This window comes from Curcuma longa, chromosome 12 (assembly GCF_044706935.1).
Source record: "Curcuma longa cultivar G26 ecotype Majalengka, Jawa Barat chromosome 12, ITB_CL_G26_1.1, whole genome shotgun sequence".
Lineage (NCBI taxonomy): Eukaryota > Viridiplantae > Streptophyta > Magnoliopsida > Zingiberales > Zingiberaceae > Curcuma > Curcuma longa.
In genome coordinates, this window is record NC_133872.1 from 8389609 (window position 1) to 8408546 (window position 18938).

At 34.9% G+C, this 18938-nt stretch overlaps 1 protein-coding gene across 1 annotated transcript in view; it reads left to right on the forward strand.

Moving 5' to 3' along the window:
- Window positions 1-6269: 6269 nt before the first annotated feature.
- The window catches only part of LOC141843011 (putative ubiquitin-like-specific protease 2A), a 39710-nt gene continuing 27041 nt past the window's right edge, over window positions 6270-18938 (forward strand). Inside the window, exons 1-6 of the mRNA XM_074731022.1 lie at window positions 6270-6540; window positions 11498-11757; window positions 11861-11957; window positions 12037-12089; window positions 15747-15944; window positions 16032-16107. Coding sequence (XP_074587123.1) covers window positions 6384-6540; window positions 11498-11757; window positions 11861-11957; window positions 12037-12089; window positions 15747-15944; window positions 16032-16107 — 841 coding nt within the window. The 5' untranslated portion in view covers window positions 6270-6383. The remainder of the gene's footprint in view (window positions 6541-11497; window positions 11758-11860; window positions 11958-12036; window positions 12090-15746; window positions 15945-16031; window positions 16108-18938) is intronic.

Genomic DNA, 18938 nt, shown 5'->3' on the forward strand with positions numbered 1-18938 from the left:
GAGTAGCGGAGGCGGCAGAGACGATGTGAAGTGTGTGATGTGGTGGAACTTAGAATAAAGAGTCTTGGGAACTTGTATTATTAAGAATGCTAAAGACTAGTCTTTATAAGTTGTTTATTTTTCGCACTTTCGAATGTTAACAACTATAATAGTTCTATGCATTATTTGATAGTTGGTAAATTACAATAGCATGCTAATTAGTAGTGAAAGGTAAGGTTGGAAGTTACGGAACCATTTTGATGCTAACATGTTATTTAGAATAAATTCAGATGTTAGCATTGCTTAGTTTTAATGCCAAGTTGATACCCTGTCTAGATTTCTAAATCCATGTTTAGAAATTGTTAAAGTATGTTTAATTGTCATGCAGATATCTGTTTAATAGTTTAATACATGTGGTAGAACTTAACTATAGGTTTATTGGAGTTTTGGTATGAAGTAGAATAGACTTGGTACGTTTCTGAAATCTGAAAATTCAGATTTCAGAAACCCCAGTCGACTGAGACAGGTTTCTCAATCGATTGGGCGCTTCACCAGTCGACTGCCTAGTCGACTGGGAGCGAACAGAAGGCTCGGGCGAGGCTTCAGTTGGGTTCCAATCGACTGATCAGTCGACTGGCCTCGAATAGAAGCTTTTCCAATCGACAGAAGTCATGGGTCGAAGGCGCAGTCGAGTCCAGTCGATTGTGCAGTTGACTAGCTATATTTACAGTCGACTGGGATCAGTGTTGTAGTCGACTGATACTAGTGCAACTAGAATTACTACTTCCTTCTCCATGCTCTTAGATTGTAATTATGGTTTGGTCATTGTTATTAGGATGGTTAGACTTTATATTACCCATTTGGAAACATGTGTTTACTCAACTATCATATAACAAGAAATTTTAAATTAATAGTAGATTTTAGTAAGTATAAGTAACGGATCGCCTTAGGGGTAAGAAGGGCAGTTATTACACACTTAGACTTTTATTCTTGCTAACTCCCCACTGGACTTTCAAGTGTTAAGTGTATAATTAATTGTGACCTACTAGACCTTTACCCTTACTAACTTTCTATTTGACTTTTAACTACCAAGTGTTCGATCAACTGTGAGCCACTTGGACTTCACCCTTGTCAAGTGTCTAGTTAACTTTGACTCTGGACTTTTCACTCAACCATCAAAACTCAAATCAATATTGGTCAACCTTAATCTAAGGTCGATTATACCAACAATCTTCCCATCCAATAATGTTCCCTTTTACTTGACATCTCGCTCTCAACCATCAAACATCGAAATTTCTCTAACTTGAGCTTGGTCATCCTTGATGTGAGGTCAATTGCACCAACACGTACGATTACAAAGAACACCTAATGCACTCCCTCATTTCAACTATCTTACTTGTATCCTATGTAAGACATTTCTATCAACCCTTTTATCATTTTGTAAGAAATGATCCTAGATACTTAAACCTCTCAGTTACAAGTAATTTATCATCTCTTAGCTTAATAATTATCTTGCTATGTCTGATACAACTAAACATAAATTATATATATATTCTTCTAATTTTACTCTACTAAGTCTAAAACTTTTACTTCCAATGTTGTCCGTCAAAATTCAAGCTTACATTTTCAACTTCAAGTGTTTTGTTGATTAAAATAATGTCATATGTAATAATATGTGTCATGGTAATGTATCTTAAATGTGTATATAAGTTCATTTATGACTAGTATAAAAAGGTATGGACTTAGAACTGATCCTTGATGTAATCCTACCTTTATAAGAAATTATTCAATTAATTTGCATGGAATCTTTATTCTTATTATTACATCCTCATAAATATCCTTAATTATTTCAATACATGTTACATAACTCTTTCATTTCTATAATTCTCCACATGCTTTTTCTTAGGACTCTGTCATAAGCTTTTTCTATGTTAATAAATATCATATGTAAGTCTTATTTGTTCTATATTTTTCAATTAGTTGTATAAAAAGATGTATAAATTTTATCATCAACTTTTCGGGCATGAATCCAAATTAATTTTTTATCACCATAATCTCCTTAATCTTTTTTCTAAAGTTTCATGGTATGACTCATTAGCTTAATGCTCCAATAAATTCACAAATTTTATATGTCTCATTTGTTTTTATATAAAGGAACTAAAGTACTTATCCTCTACTGATTAGATATTTTTCATTTTCAATATCAAATTAAATAACTTCGTCAACTATTCAATCCCTTGCTTCCCTATACCTCTATTAGAATATCATTCAGTCCAATCGCTATCTCATTTCCATCCAATATAATATGTGTATATAAGAACCAATGGAATCAAAATATCTCCATAATGGCATGATATTGCCCACTTTGAGCCTAAGCCCTCATGAATTTATTCTTGGACTCTCCCCAAAAGGCCTCATACCAATGGAGATATCTTTCATCCTTTTAAACCCATGATCTTTTCCATGTGTTTTAGATGTGGGACTATGTTTGCACCCTTGCAACCCAACAACCCCCCTCAAACAAAGGACCACATGCTCCCCTCAAACGGAAACGGAAAGTCTCCGTTTGATGTCTGAATCCTCGACCCATCAGGACTTTTTGCCCCTCGATCCACCCGACCTACTAGGACTTCTCAGCTAGCCGCAATTAGGACTTTTTGCCCCTCGGTCCACCCGACCTACTATGACTTCTCACCTAGCTGCAACTAGGACTTTTTGCCCCTCAGTCCACCCGACCTACTAGGACTTCTCACCTGATGTCTGGTCCTCTTGATTCAGACACGGGAGCACCCACTTCCTTTATTTTTAATGTTTAACCCACATTGCTAGATCTAGATCATGGCTCTTCTGACGGTTAGTCCGATTGAGAGCGGTCTCGCTCTGATACCAATTGTAAGAACCAATGGAATCAAAATATCTCCACAATGACATGATATTGTCCACTTTGGGCCTAAGCCCTCATGACTTTATTCTTGAGCTCTCCCCAAAAGGTCTCATACCAATGGAGATATCTTTCATCTTTTTAAACTCATGATCTTTTCCATATGTTTTAGATGTGAGACTATGTTTGCACCCTTGCAACCCAACATGTTATACTTTTAAAGTTTGAATTCTCTGTTAAAGATTTAAATTTCTTTACTCCTATAACATACTTAAGTTTTCTAAGCTAAGTTAATCACCAAGGACAGATCCATATAATGGTTATCTTGGGCTCTAACCCAGCCTTGCTTAAGATGCTCAATTGTACTTCTTTAATAGTACAATTAAAGAAGTACAATCGCCTATAATTTTTTTACTAGCCCACTAAAGCTCATCGCTTTCACACTAAAGCACAACCCACCTCTAGTTTCTTTATTTTCTCATCCGTCATTAGTATCCTATTAGATTCATCTTTAATGCATTTTATTTGGGTAAAATATCTTATTTTTTCTAACTCTCACTTTAGCTAATATATAAAAGTTGTCTATACAAGTGTTTGAAAGTTTCATTCTTGACTTTAGACATTGTTTTCTTGATCTCTTTCTTGACTACTACATACATTTTAAAGTTTCTTCATTTTTACAAATGTACTATAACTTATATGTTTTTTATTCCCCCCCATCCCCATTGTAATATCGATCCTCTTGATGAACCGTGTATGCTCTTGACTATTATTTTTAAATTTGATGTCATCTTATCCTATATTGTAGTCCAGTAGTAATGTATTTTTCTTCCACTCTCTCCCTATATATATTTTATTTCTCATCCTTTAATTTGCACCACTTGATCCTATAAGTCTTGTATTTTTTTTCTTCTACTGATACTATACTTGAGGCACTTACCTAACACCACTAACTTATGTTGAGTGGTTAGATTTTCTCTAGGGATGCCTTTGCAATCTTTATAGTTTTTTTCTATCCCTCTACCAAATCATAAAATAAGTTAATTTGCAACTTATTATTTTCACTTTTAAACATAACTAGGTAAGTTTTTTCTTCTTTATTTCTTGATCCTAAACTATGACCACTATATACCCTATTATATTCCTCATTTCTTACTCCTACATATCTATTTAGATCTTTTCCTATTAAAATTATCTCATTTGTCAAAATATTTTATACTACCTCATCTAGGGTTTCTTAAAATCAATATTTGGTTTCTTTATCTAATTCAAGTGTATATATGTTAATTATATTAATAATTTTTTTTACTACCATTATCTTAAGAGCTATAATCTTATCTCCCTTCTTAATTACTTCTACTACTTTGTCCCTTAACGAATTATCTATAAGAATCTCTACTCCATCATATTTGCCTTCTCTTCTATTCATTTTATTTTTTGTAAGTACAAAATATTAATTCTTTTCTTAATTATCATATCTACTACCTCTATTCTTTTATCAGTGAACGTTCCTATATTCTATGTTATAAATTTAAGACAACCGGTATTTGTATAATATCTATTCTTATCCAATTTAGGATACAAGAACTTTTACATATTTAACATTACATCAAAATTCTAATAGAAATATAGTTGTCTTTGTCAAGACATTGTAATTGAAACCTACAACACATTATTTTCTGAAGAACAATCAAACATTAGGATAATATTTTGATGAATTCATATATAACATTTGCCTTTGACACTAGCTGATAACCTAACGCAACCCTCCTCCTTTATCGAGTTTCAAACCGACCATAGAGACGTTATATGCCATGTGTGGAGTTGCCACAATGAAAATAAGAAACATAAAATCTATGCCTACAAATCGAGTTATGTGATTCGAAATAGTTGGTTTTTTACTTCACATCTTATCATTCTTAAATTAGTCACTCCTAGATCCTCACTATTTTTCCTCTGTCTAAGATCTTTCCAGAGATGAAAACTTACAAGAGTCTTATAAGAATAAGAATACAAGTAAAAAAATAACTATAGGGAATAGACTATGAAATATAGCAAGAAAGCTCAAAAAATAAATTGGAGTTTATCTAAGTTTGGCCAACCATTGAAGGCTCTCTTTAGTCCTCTATTTATAACCTCCAAGTTATCTTCAATCAAGCTTCACTTTTCTATTTTGCAACAAACCAATTGTCTCAACCACTTTCAGTCAACTCTTATCCTGGTTGCTTTGTATTTTTGTATAACAATGGATCTCTCAATTGATTCAACATTCGTTATCTATTCTACCATGCAATGACTCTTTCATTTGATTTAACATGACTTCAGTTGATTGTGCTTCTTTTTCGCATAAGCAATCCAATGTTTGTAGTTTTTCTCTACCATATCAACCATCTTTTTACTCATTCCTACTAATGATTTAGTCAACTATCGAAATGACTCAACTTAACTAGTTGCCTGAACTTTGAATAAAAAAAATTATATTCATAAGTCAACCAATCTAAGTTGATTCCTTAGCTGACTCAACACACTAGTTAAATGAGAATTCATTCTAATTAATTGGATCATTGACTATAACATTTAAGTCAAACTTATTTGAATCCCAAAATATAGCTTCAAGTGACTCCCAAAATGCAAATATGATGGCATGTATTCACAAGGTAAAATGCAAGTTTTAGTCCTAGAGCTCCTATGAACTTATTCACGCTCTATGTGTGTACATGTGTATGTGTTGTATGTGTATATATATATATATATATATATATATATATATATATATATATATATTATTTCGATTATTGTACTTGAGACCACTAGTGTAGTCGTAGAGATCCTAAGAATTTATCCATATTTTTACACTTGCAACTCTTCTTCTATAAAAGGTAGAATCCGCCACCCCAGCGATCCCACATGGTCGATCCCACAACTATCTGTTAGAAGGTAAATCGAGAAATTACAGTTGATCATGACGGAGGAGGATATTGCTCGACTTCACCGAGATACACTTGCCACTCAATTAAACTACAATAGTTATTCCATTTTAACATACATACAAAATTCAAATATAAAAATTCTAAAAATTCTTCCATGATCTTTTAGAAGTTTTAGAATTTTATTCACACACACATATTTAAATATAGATTTATTTAGTTAACAAATAACATGAATAAAATAAGAAGATATTTTGAGATTTTTTTTATAAAGAGGCGCTTAAAATTTATTGATTATTTATTAAATTTAGATTCAAAATGATCAAATTCATTTTTTAAATTTCACTAGATTATTTATAATATAACAGTATCGTATTCCGATTCATTTGCAAATCGAACCGGCCCGTTATATTCTCCGTAACGCTGTTTCTATAAATTTAGGGCTCGAACTCGCGATAGCTCTTCCTTTCCTTCTTGTTACCAAATCCCCACGCGATCCTCAGGTTCGGACCCGCAGAGACGCGGCGATCTATGCCGAATGCTCGGCCTTCCCCTCTTCGACTGGAGGATTGCTTTTCATAGTTCTCGGTAGCGTGATGAGGGATTTGTCTCAGAAGGATCTCGCCGTGTTTGACTTCAGCGCGGAGGAGGAGGCCGTGGAGGCGGCGGTCGAGAGGTACACAGCGAGGTTTCACTCCAGCGTGGGATCTAAGATCGACGACGAGGTTGACAAGTACCGCTATCTGCAGGCCTGTAAGCACCTCATCCACTTACCTATTTTTTATTTAACAGTTTTAAAATTAGATATCTGGTTTGGGTTTCCGTTGTTTTACCCTTGAACAACGGCTAATTGATGGCGAAATTTGCTTATGCGGAATTTTCACAGAATGGTTCTTGTGGTACTATGACTTAGTTTTCCCTAGCTGAAATCTTGGAATGATGTTTTCGATGATATAATCTACGTTTTAGACTTTGTACTGACCCTATCAAAAACTAGGTAGACTGGTTGAGTTGGCTTGACTTGAATTGTTTGTCTGTATATTTGGTATCATTTAAATATTTTCAGAGTAGATTAAATGTCAAACTAGCTGTTGTTATTGGTCTGGCCAATAATATATTAATTCAGAGATGGATTAGGTTGTTATTGTTTGATCTATGTTCGAAAACTTCATGCCTATTTTTTTCATAATTTTTTCTTAGTTTTTCTCTTTAGAATCAACATATAAATGAATCTACTACATGATTTGTTAAGCCGAATGTGGCTAGTACTTAATTGCCTTAAAACACCTTGCTGTTTATATCCTGTAAGAATGAGGTACCCTTAATGATATGGTTGTTTCTCTTTCAGAAATGATTTCTGTATGAACTATCGACAGCTAACTTTTTGGCTCATTATTGCTTATTGCCATTGGCAGTTTGGCATTATGTGTGAGTTACCTCTCAAGATAACTGAAGGCACATTTGAGATTCTCAATCGAACTCATTCATTTTGCAAATAAGGGATGCAAAAAGGGATATATTTTCCACTTTAACTTAAATGACATCTAATGAAAAGAGTTCAAAGTTGTTTGAAATTAGCTATATGGATTATTTACCTTTTCTATCGTGTGCAATTTTATCGTTTTAGTAGGACTTTGTCTATTTGAATCACGAATATTAATTGAATATTAATTTTGTTATCTATACCATATTTTTAATGGAAGGGGAGTCTTGGTGTATTGGTAAAGTTGCTGCCGTGTGACCTAGAGGTCACGGGTTCGAGTCTCGGAAATAACCTCTTGCAAAGCAGGGTAAGACTGAGTACAATAGACCCTTTCCCAGGACCTCGCTTTGACGGGAGCTTCGTGCACTGGACTATCATTTTTAGACCATATTTTTAATGGATGAACCATTTCAGTTAACATACAAAAGGGAAGGGATTTGTGTGTTGTAAAATTTGTTTCTAGACTCCTCTGGTCACTCTCAATTTTTTAAGGATAGTTTTCTATGGCGCGAATTGAAACAAAGGCTCACCGACTAAATTAATCAAGATAAGAACCAACCATGAATATTTGAATCAGCTTAATAACTTTCATTAAAGAGATTAAATCAAATGTTGCTAAAGACTAAATTCCGAAAAAAGAAGTTCAACAGAAGCTTTCAAACTTTGAGCCTTGAAAATAAGATTAAACTCAAACTCATGAATTAATGTTAGATATATATTAAATTTTAGAACTTCAGTTAATGTTGGAGATAATATTGAATTTGAATTGTGCATATAACGTTGGAGAGTGGGTGGAATTTAAATGATGTTAGAGAAGAATTATAATTAAAGGTGACAAAATAAGTATTACCATAATTGTATGTTGATTTGAATATTGAATAATTTTGTATTACATCACAAGAGAATAAAATAAATTTAGTAGAATAAGAATTGTAACAAAGAATCAAAATCTTACAAGCAAAGTCAAATTACAAGTTTGACTAATGACAATTAAATAAATCTAGTATTTGGCTTAATGATAAAATTATGGTATTAGATTGAAATGTTTAATTAATTCAAAACTTAAGATGCTTATTTAAAATTTGTTAAAGTTGGTTAGAATTTTGATATAAAAACATCAGTAAGAAAATAAGCAACTTAAGATAAATAATTCATTAAAATTTTATAAGTAGTTTTACTTAAGCAAATTGTCTTTTTGTTGGGGGCTTTGATTAATACTCAATTTATTTGCAGCTTAATTTGATTAATTCATGCAATGATATAACTACTAAACAAACAAAAAAAGTTATTCAATTAATTATCTTCAACATTGTTAAATGAAATCTTGGGCCAACAACATTTGCCTCATGCAAGAATTTAAAAGTGAATGCTACAATAATGATCTATGTGAGGACAACATTATGCTCACTTTCTATATATTCTGGTGGATGAACCCATTACAATTAGGTATAATGTATGTTTATATTATGCATGAATTGGTTGTAAAGGGTAGCAAACATTTGGAGATGTTGATATAGAGAGTTAATGAGAAAAGTCCCTTTTGAAGTTGGTTCTATTCTTGGTGACCATTTGAACTAGTTGGTCTACTTTCTCACACCTAACTATCCATTAAGGCTTATATGTATCAGTAGTGATGTTGTGTACATGTATTAATTGATTAACAAAGCATCATCTTGTTAGATAGTAAATTAGTAAATTGATGATGCTAACACCCATGGTATACAATTTCGAGTGTACACCGGTGGAATTTACCGTTTCACTTGTTGATCGACATGGCATGAGTTTGCGAGGCTCGTGGTGACCTCGCCACAACCTCGTGAGATCGTGGAAGCAGTCGCGACCTCGCGACGGCCTCGTAAGGTTGTGGAGGTAGTTGTGACCCTCTGCGACCTAGCGACAGCCTTCGCGAGGTCATAGAAGTTGCTGCGATCACGACCTCGTGGCGACCTTGCGAGGTTGTGAAGGCAGTCGTGAAAGTAGCCGTGAGCCTCTACGAGCTCGTGACAGCCACCACGAGGTCACGGAGGAAGTTGCAAACCTCATGATGCCTCCCTGACCTCGTGTGGCCCCTACGAGGTCGTGAGGGAAGCGGCGGACCTCCTAGCGCCTCCATTACCTTGCGCAACCCTTGTGAGGTTGCGGAGGAAATCGTGAATGCGAACTCGCAAGGTGTCGCAAGGTCTACAGAGTTTTTTTTAATATTTAAATTTTATTTTTTTAACCAGTAATTTTTACATCTCTTAATCTTTTTCATTTCCGTTAATTTTTTTCCTCCAACATTATTTTTTCCTTCTACATTGTTAATTTTTTTTCCCTTCTACATTGTTACTTTTTTCCCCTTCATTCGTCCTCTTACATCATTAAATTTTTTTCTTCTACATTGTTAATTTTTTTCTTCATCTAAATACGAGGATAAAGAGAGAGAAAAAACCTCATTAAGTGAAGTTAAGTTTTGCCCTTCTTCATCGTCAGCAAGATAAATAAGAAAAACAAAACTCTTAAACGATGATTTTTTTCATCCATCTATTTATGAGGTAAATAGAGAAAACAATGCTGAGGAAACAAATTCTTAGAAAAAAATATAATATAATTTCTAACCTTATAAAATATACTATTATGAATTAAATTATTGTATATATAAATTTAGTTTAATTTTAAATTGATTGAAATAAATATAGTTTAAACTTACTTAATCCTTCTTTATAACAATCAAATATTAATAGAAATATTTTTTAATTAATTTATTTATATTTTAAAAAATATTGAAATTGTATTGGCACGACACAATATGTTACGGAAATCGTATCGGCACGACAAGATATAGTATCGAAATCATATCTTTCCGATCATAAATGAAACTCTGGCACGGTCGAAATTTTAAACCTTACTACCACTTTTACTATTCCTATATACAGGTATTGAACATTAGTGTGTGTCAAACCATACTTTTCTATTTCTTCTTAAATTATAATATATTCTACCTTTTCGAGATACTAATGTGAATTCGAGTTGGGTGGGGATGCGATGCTATGATTGTGGTGCTTTACCCCATTATGCTCAGGAAATAGATGTCCTTGGCTTCTTGCATGGATCTAGTGGAAGTAAATGCACTTGTAGATGACCTTGTCTATTGAAGTTTCCTATGCCCTAGTACTCGGGCACAAGTACCTGGCATAAGCTTCTAGGCATCTAATGCATCATTTTATCAAGGGAGAGCATGAGGTCAAAGGAATCTAAATGCTGGGACAAGGTCCAATGATCACTCGATGTTTATTTTATTGGATCAAACTCATTGTCTTCTAATGCTATACTTTAGACCACCTACCAAATAAGATTCCTCCAAGAAAGGTTAAATTTGAGAACTTTGACAATGCAGGTATCCGAGAACAGAGATAAACAGTTTTAATGAAAAGAGAGTTTATTAGAGTTATGAGAAGTTAGGAGGGAATAGGTCTTCAGGTCAGCTAGCATGTGGCTAGGAGGGTTTGATTAGAAGTGGGGAGGATGTTTTTATTTAAATTGCTAAAATATCAATTGACACATTCTCTAGCCGTTCATGTTGTGTATTGATCATTGGCTCAGGTTATAGGTTCTTGTCTCAGTGACTAGGGTTGCATTGATTGGTATATATAGCCCTTCACTTGGGCCATATCACACCATATCCAACTTGGTCCATGTACCTTTTCGTGCTCAAACTAGTATGTGCTGTCCATATAGGGCAGCGTAGAACAGTATTTAAATTACTGAGTTTCTTAATATACAGGTAACAAGAAATGATATTTGAATTCATGATATAACTTGTATATACATCTTCTACAGTAATTGGGCTAGTGATTTGGTTATTGGAAAAATGGATTCTGCATGATTCAGCTTAGGCGTTTTTTCCAATGTAGGCAATATAAACAATGCTAGGCGACATCTGTCTATTGAGACATACATTTAGTGGAGGCTATACTTTCAGTGATTATGAGATCAAATTGCAGGTAATTGAGAGTGAATCAGTTATTTTAGACACATTACTTAATTTTAAGCTTCAACATAAGATTCATTCTCAATGAAGTCGACATGGACAAATTGTTGTAGGTATACATTATCAAATAAGCATAAAATTTTGTGTTGGATGGCATGCTTATTTATCTTTTTGTAGAAGTTTTTTTCCTACTCTGATTTTCTCCTTTTTCTTGTTATTTGTGCATTCTAATGGAGTTGTGCTATCTTCTGATGCAGATACTTCAGGTCTAACTCTCAAGCAAGATGTAACTGGTATCTTATGCATGCATGAAAGAGATGATGAGAATGGCTTCTATGCCATAGATCTTCCAGAACAGAGCCATCCTTTGAGCAATGAGAAGATCCAGTTGGATGAGATCATAGCTTCCTCTACAAGTTATGTTGAACACGGTCAACTGTGTCAAAATGAATTTGAAGATGCCACTCTAAATAGAAACTGTGATCAGGCTATTGGAAATTCTACCAATCCCACCCGTGTAGGCAACAAATAGTTTTTTGACATTAGTTCTGATGTATAACATGTTCTGACAGAAACAGTATCTTCTGAATATTCATTTTGCTTCCCAAATTTATCCTCAGGGGATAATTGTGGACATGATTTCAGAAGATGAAGAGAGATGGTCAGTAATGACTGCATCTCAATCAAGTATTTCTTCTGATACCACAGAAGAGGAAGGTATGAATGCCAATATGTCTTATAGCAGTTTTGTTCTTGTTTAACATCTTCATTACTGCCACTTAATTTGTTAGCGCAGGCTGTTTGGAGTCTGAAGAGTTTAAAAATTGTTACACAGCAGGCATGTATGAGGTAATAGCAATAACTTTTATGTTGGAGCAAGTGATAACTTAATATGTCTTTAACTTTCATGTCTTTTATTAATATATTCAAGATATTTTTGCAGTTTCTACAATGTGATTTATCTTCTATTTCTTTTGCTAAATTACTCCCATCATATGTTATTAATGTGTCTAAAAAGTTCACCTCCGCCTCCTCGCTGGATGCTAGTGTTGAGGCTTCCTCCAGTGACACGGACAAGCCTGCACGCTAGAGTGGTGGAAATGTGCAGCAAAGCTCCTCTGATACTTAAGTTAGTCTTTGGTGATGGAGCTTGAAATAGAAGAGTATGTTGGAGAGAGAATTGGAGAGAATGAGATTTGGATTCCTATTGTTGATGTTACCTCTTTTATATGATCAGTCCTTTGGGTTGTATGAGATGTTGTTTCCTGGATTATGAATGCTAACAAAGTTGTGCCCAATGATGGTCTAGGTCTGCACAGACCATACCCTATCATGGCGTCTCTTGTCAGGTGTTTACCCAATTGTGATCTACCTGTCATAGTCGTACATTGCTTTGGCTTCTTCTAATAAGGTGCTTGCCCGCTTATGCTTCGTCTACTTCGGTTGTATCTGCACAGGGTAGGGTTGTTGTTGTTAGAACCATGCTCGGGGATGGTTGGGGCTAGTGGCCTTGGTGAGGCTGAGGCACTTGGAGAGGCAAGTTGCATATGGAGCTCAGTCGTAACCTTGAGCGGAGCCTTATGAGCTAGAGATGTTGAGTCAGGTGCTTGGGCTCCTGAGCACTCTTGAAGTTGAGGAAGGTGCTCGACTGTCGAGCATTTTGGAAGCTGAGGGAGGTGCTCGACACCTTAGAAGTTGAGGAAGATGCTCGAGCAGCTGAGGCAGGTGCTTGGGTTGCCGAGAACTCTGGACACTGATGTGACTTGATACTAGGGATGGCATGGGTCGGATTTGGGTCAGATTCCATATCCACTGGCCCCATGCTCATTTATTATATCCATCCCCATCTCATCTCCACCGAGTATTCAACTTTCATTTCCATTCTCATACTCGTTGGAGGATCAAATATCCATATTCTACTCAAATATCCTATTATCACTTACAATTATATATTTTCTTATATATATATATATTATAATTTAATCGGGTATTTGAGTCGAGTATGGGTAAGATTCTACCAGATCTGCCTATGTACTCGAACCCAAAAATCCCTATACTCGGTTATTTAATCGGGTCCAAAAAATCTCTCCATGCCCTCCTCTATTCAGGTCGGGTATCAAATCCTCGACCGGATTCGGAGGAAATTGCTATCCCTACTTGATACCACGTGTTTCGAGTTATTGACCTGGAGTCGAACCACATAAACTGAGCTTGATGAGCTGGAGCGGGATCATCATCCAGAGCATTACAAGTCCCCCTTCAAGTCAGGTTGATGAACGGAGTTGAATGAAGTTTGGTTTAGGGACTTTAAAGACTGCAAGTGGGGCCATGCTAGGCCACTACCCATTTTTTATTTTGATTTTTGTCGCCTTGCTGTCGCACGTCATATTGCCATCATGAATCGTCATTTACTAGACATCCATTGTCATCTCCTACACAACCTCTACTAGATGTGTCAGAAGGCTGGAATGACAATCTCTCTTTATCCATTAAAATGGCTTCCAATTGTTAACCTTAAGGTTTAACTGCACGGTTGGATGGGGTGCGGGGATCTCGAGGTTGATCTCCATCTTTGGATCAAGAGTAGATTTGGGCTGCGGCATTGGCACTTCCCAAGGCCCATGATTGGCACATGTTTGCTTCCCAACCGTCGGATCTCGGTTGCTGCTGCCCATCTGTCGGATCAAGGGCTTGTGGGGATTGAGGCTACCAAATTTGATATTTTGGTGGCTTTGAGGTGTTTGATTATCACTTTATTAAATGAGGGGTTTGCCACTTTATTAAATGAGGGAAGGGTTTATAAGGTTCGATGTCTTTCTTTTGCCCTTCACTTTTCCTCTAGCCTGTTGCTCCCTTTCTGCTCCGTTTGAACTCAGTTTCTATAAGTCCACCTTCTTCATCATTTTCCTTTTCCTCTTGAAAGTGTAGATGGCCTCCAAGGGTAAGCACCCACTTGTCAATGGCAAGCCCAGCAGCCTACCATTAGGCCCAGCTAAGGCTGCACTCAGAGGGGATCCTTTGCTTTGGCTGAGGTCCTTGGTTCCATCATTTAGTCTCTGAAAACACATTAGGTGAGAATTTGACCCTCCTTCAAGGTTTGTACTTGCCCTCCAATGTCAAGATAATCATTCCAAAATCCATAACTGGTCCCACCTGCCCTAGATGGGGCTTTAGCTTTCTTTGTCTGCCAAGTCGAGGGCGACCTCTGTTTACTCCTTCATCGCTTTTTTCTTGGAGGTCGTCACTTATTTTTCTGTTCCCCTCCGCATCTTGGTCAGGACCATTATGCTCTTTCGGCATCAACTTTCTTTGATATCTAGTGATATTCACTCCTTGTATTAGTTGAAAATGGCCAGTGTTTTATTTTATGGCTTGGTGGAACTGCCAAATTTTAGGAGTCACTCTCACATTTCAAAATTCACGTACTAGCTAGGTATTAGCTAGATCAGTGGTGTGTTAGATTTTTTTTCTTTTATAATTTTTTCTTTCTTTTTTATTATTTTTATTGAGTATTACAATCTTTTTTAAAAGGTTAAATAAAAAAAATTAAATCGCTAGATGTTGATGCCATTGAAGGAAGAGAAGTTGGATGGCCAAGGCAAATTGTTGATGTGTAATGGATGGGTGTAGGTGAGCTGTAGTGGTAAATTGAGCTTGAGGAGGAGTGGAGTGTGTCAATGGCGAGAAGGAAATCACGAGAGTTGCAAGTTTGTCGGAACATGAGGTATAAAATCGAATTTAGGTTTCGATTTTAATACCAATTGACATAATAGTGAATGAATAAAGATGATCCTCATCTTGATGAGTAAACTCTCACACAAAAGAAAATAAGAAATAATGAAAATATAAAATTCTGGACTCTTTTAATAGGTCGGACTTGATAATAAATATTCTAAAAGGGCAGTTCGGTGCACGAAGCTCCCGCCAATACAGAGTTTCATGGAAGGGTTGGACTATATTGTGTCTATTGTTCGTAGTCTTATCCTGCATTGCAAGAGGTTGTTTTCGCGGTTTGAATCCGTGACCACAAGTTTACACGACAATAACTTTACCGTTGCGCTAAGACTCCTCTTCATTGAAATAAATATTGTAAATAAGAAAAATATGATAAGTTTAATAGGAATTGTAAATAGTTCCCTATTTATTGCTGCAATAGAAATGTTATCCAAACGATTGACAAATCATATCTTTAATTTATTGCAGTAGCTTTATTCTCGAATATTCTTCAATTTATTTTCTTTTGTTGCCAATTTGAGAATATCTTCAATTTATTTTTTTAATTATTGCTTTTTGATGCTAATTTGTTTCGTTCTCTGCATATTATATTTTTTCTTTTGCTTGGTTGAAGACATATGCAATATAGCTCTATACAATATAAATTCATCGTACCAGATTAAAATGCTTATTTAATTGCTTTTAAAATTTGAATTTATAGTGTTAACTGCTTACTTTTGCCGTGTTGAGGAAAATCTACCCAAGTGTTGTTTCTTGTTTGGAGCTTTGCAGCTTAACGATGAGTTAACAGTTACGGTCTTCCCCGAGTATGTCATACATGGTGGCGCATTGTATGGAGAATCTCAACTTGTTTTCTCGGTAGACAGTGTTAAGATTGAGTGTTCAGATGCAAGTGGGAGTGACGAGAAGTTTTCTTCTGAATGGACTGTTACTGAGATAGATCACATTGATTGTCAGTGGAGTGAAAGTGTGAGTGTCACTCTCTCAAGTGTGAAAGAATTTACTTTTGTGTTTATGATTAGCTGTAATGGTATGTGGTATTTCTTATTACCACAGGTAGCTTCTGCATTGGTCAAACTATGCTTCAGAGAAAACATTACAACTAAAAGAGATAAAGTTCACAACAATATGGGTACGGTAATTATCCATAAATTCTTACTTTTTTTCTTTTACTGTCTCTTATATCTTTATTCCATCAAACCACTATGGCGCAACAAATTTTCTAATTCTTCCCTTTTTCTTAATGCTTTGTATGGATTTGTTTGCATTTCTCTTTCTTACCCATTTGCCTTTTTGAGATAGAGTGAGTTGTTAGATAACTTAGATACCCTATCTAATCAAAGACAAGGAGTCTAAGCAGGTCCAATTCATTCCTGTTTTCTTCTTGTGGTTTTGGATTTCAGTTAGGAATGCCATCAGGCAAGATGGGAGGAGCTTTATCTGCTTTTCTGTTTTGCAGATACTAAAAATCCTGTCTTATTCTTTAGTGCACAAAGAAGTGCCATGATTATTTGGTTTTAAGTAGTACCATCATAAAAATCCAGGAACATAACCAGTGGAGACATTTATTAAATGTATATCACACATATATAGGAAAAAGTTCGTTCTGTAAGTATTATACAAATTTGACATGGTCATTTAATCGTCTAAATTTTTAAGGACAAGTAGCATGAGTTGGTTAAGCATGTCCTGCAACAAACATTTCTCTCAAATTGGAATAACAGCTGGGAATGACAACTACATGCCGAATGAGGAGATGAGCCCACATGGCACCTTCCCAGCCAGAATGGTTCTCATCCCCTAGGCCTTATTCCAGTTTCCAGTTCACTGCCTGTCATACAACACTAAACGTGAGATAATTCTTGTCAATCTGCTGCCAAAGTTCAGTTCATAGTTTTTGAAAGTGAAATCAATCTAGTTAGATCAGAATCATTCAAGTCCAATCCAGATTAGACATTAATATTATTCTTACAAAAATTGAATGTCATGGAAAAAACTCAATAAATCACTCCAACGCTGCATACCGCAATCCTCCTGTCCTGTTTGATTTCAAGGGTATGCAAGCTTCTCTGTGTCTGAAAAGGTATCAGAACAATACTTGTGTAATAGTTATGCGCTACTACTTTATTCCCATTTAGGGCATTTAATGATTCAGTGCTATGCCACAGTACTGTATTTATAACATCAGTTCTCTTTTATGAATATTTACACTATTTTTTCCTATTGACTATCAAACTCTCTAGGTTTAGTTTCCCTAGCTTTGAATAAATATCCTCTCCATTCTTAATTCCCTGGTTATCATTAAACATTATATTTTTTGAACTTTCTTATACCTAATAAATTCTTTTGGCCTTGATTTTAGCTATTCTATACCTATTCAAAATTTATTTTTTTTGAGGAAAAGGAATTTGAAGGCTGGCTTAATAGTATTACAATCATGATTTAAATTTTAGCTGTGTTGCCTAGCATGGTGAAATTTTTATTTCCGATTATTGGCGATACATGATATGGATCATCCATGGGGAGGAGAAGGAAGATGAGGAGAGATTATAAAATGACTAGTGAGGACTGGAGAGAAGCCTTATTGGTGGAGATCGAGAAATTGACAAGAAATAGAGGAAGCAAAGAAGGTTTTATCTAGTTGGCCTGAAGAGAAATCTACCATGAAGAGGAATTACGTGAGGAACCGTATTAATTTTACTTTTGATCTTAAGATGGAAGCCATTGTTGTGGCATCTAGTGTTGGTAACATCAAGTTGTATCATTATTGGGACAGCAAGGGTCAGGATGAGGTAAGGGGATGGATCACAAGGAGTGAGGGGTGAGGGAGGATTTAATTAACTACATTGTCAACATACAATTATATAACTTAATTAACTTATAATATATTATAATTATAATTTGTAAGTATAATTATTTATATTTAATTATATTAAATTATAAGTAATTTTAATTATAAATTATAGTTATTGTAACTATGCATTATAACTTATAAAGTTATGAGTAAATAACTTATTTACTTATAAATTATACCATATAAGTCAATATAACTTTTACTTATTAGCTATAAAGTTAATGGATTATATACCTATTTAAATTATAATTATTACTTATTAGCTACAACAATACATATCATGTATAAGTTACACGGATACTAGAATTAAAATGACACAATTTTAGAATTTTAAATATTTCTTTTAAAAAAAGAATTTGTTCTTTGTTCTAAAGGATTTTTTAAACAATTTGTAATATATTGACCTCAATATCAATGCAAATATCATTATTTGATTGATATCGATTTATATTTAGTTAAAACCATACCAGCATGCTGTGGTATGGTACCAAAATCATACTATCTTGATGTTATTTGAGATTTCAATTTTAAATTTCGTGCTATCTCACCTAAGATGAGAAAGAAGTCATGTTTTCGCATTGATTGAGATGTTGACATGGGTCGAAATGCTGGCATGTTGGAGAACCTTTGATGAAAGCTTCAAAAGCAATCTCAAGGGTATTTCCAACAATGATAGCTTTGGTAAGCTTTCAAATAGGTTTCCTTTTTCCCTCTCCTCCCTTAATTTCCAGCACTAGTTCACAACAGAGCATGTTTTGAAATCCTAGCTCATGGTGGAAAGTAGAATTTCTTCGTCCAGGGTTCATAGTTACCTCACATCTTAGCTAGAGTTTGAACCACAACTCGTGAAAAAGATTTAAATTCTTAATTACAATACAACATAACGAGATATGTAGAGTGTGGGAAAACATGATTTTGTAAAGATTTGATAAAAGTTAGAGAAATCTTTTTAGAAGAATAAGTCGTGTTATCAATGTAAAAAAGGGGTTTAGGATCCCATGGATTGTACAAGTTTGGAGTTAATACAATTTTCAATTTTCAACATGGCATCAGGGCTTTAGGCTCTACTTTTAGTTTCCATCTTTCATCCTCTGTTCCTTTTAGGGTTT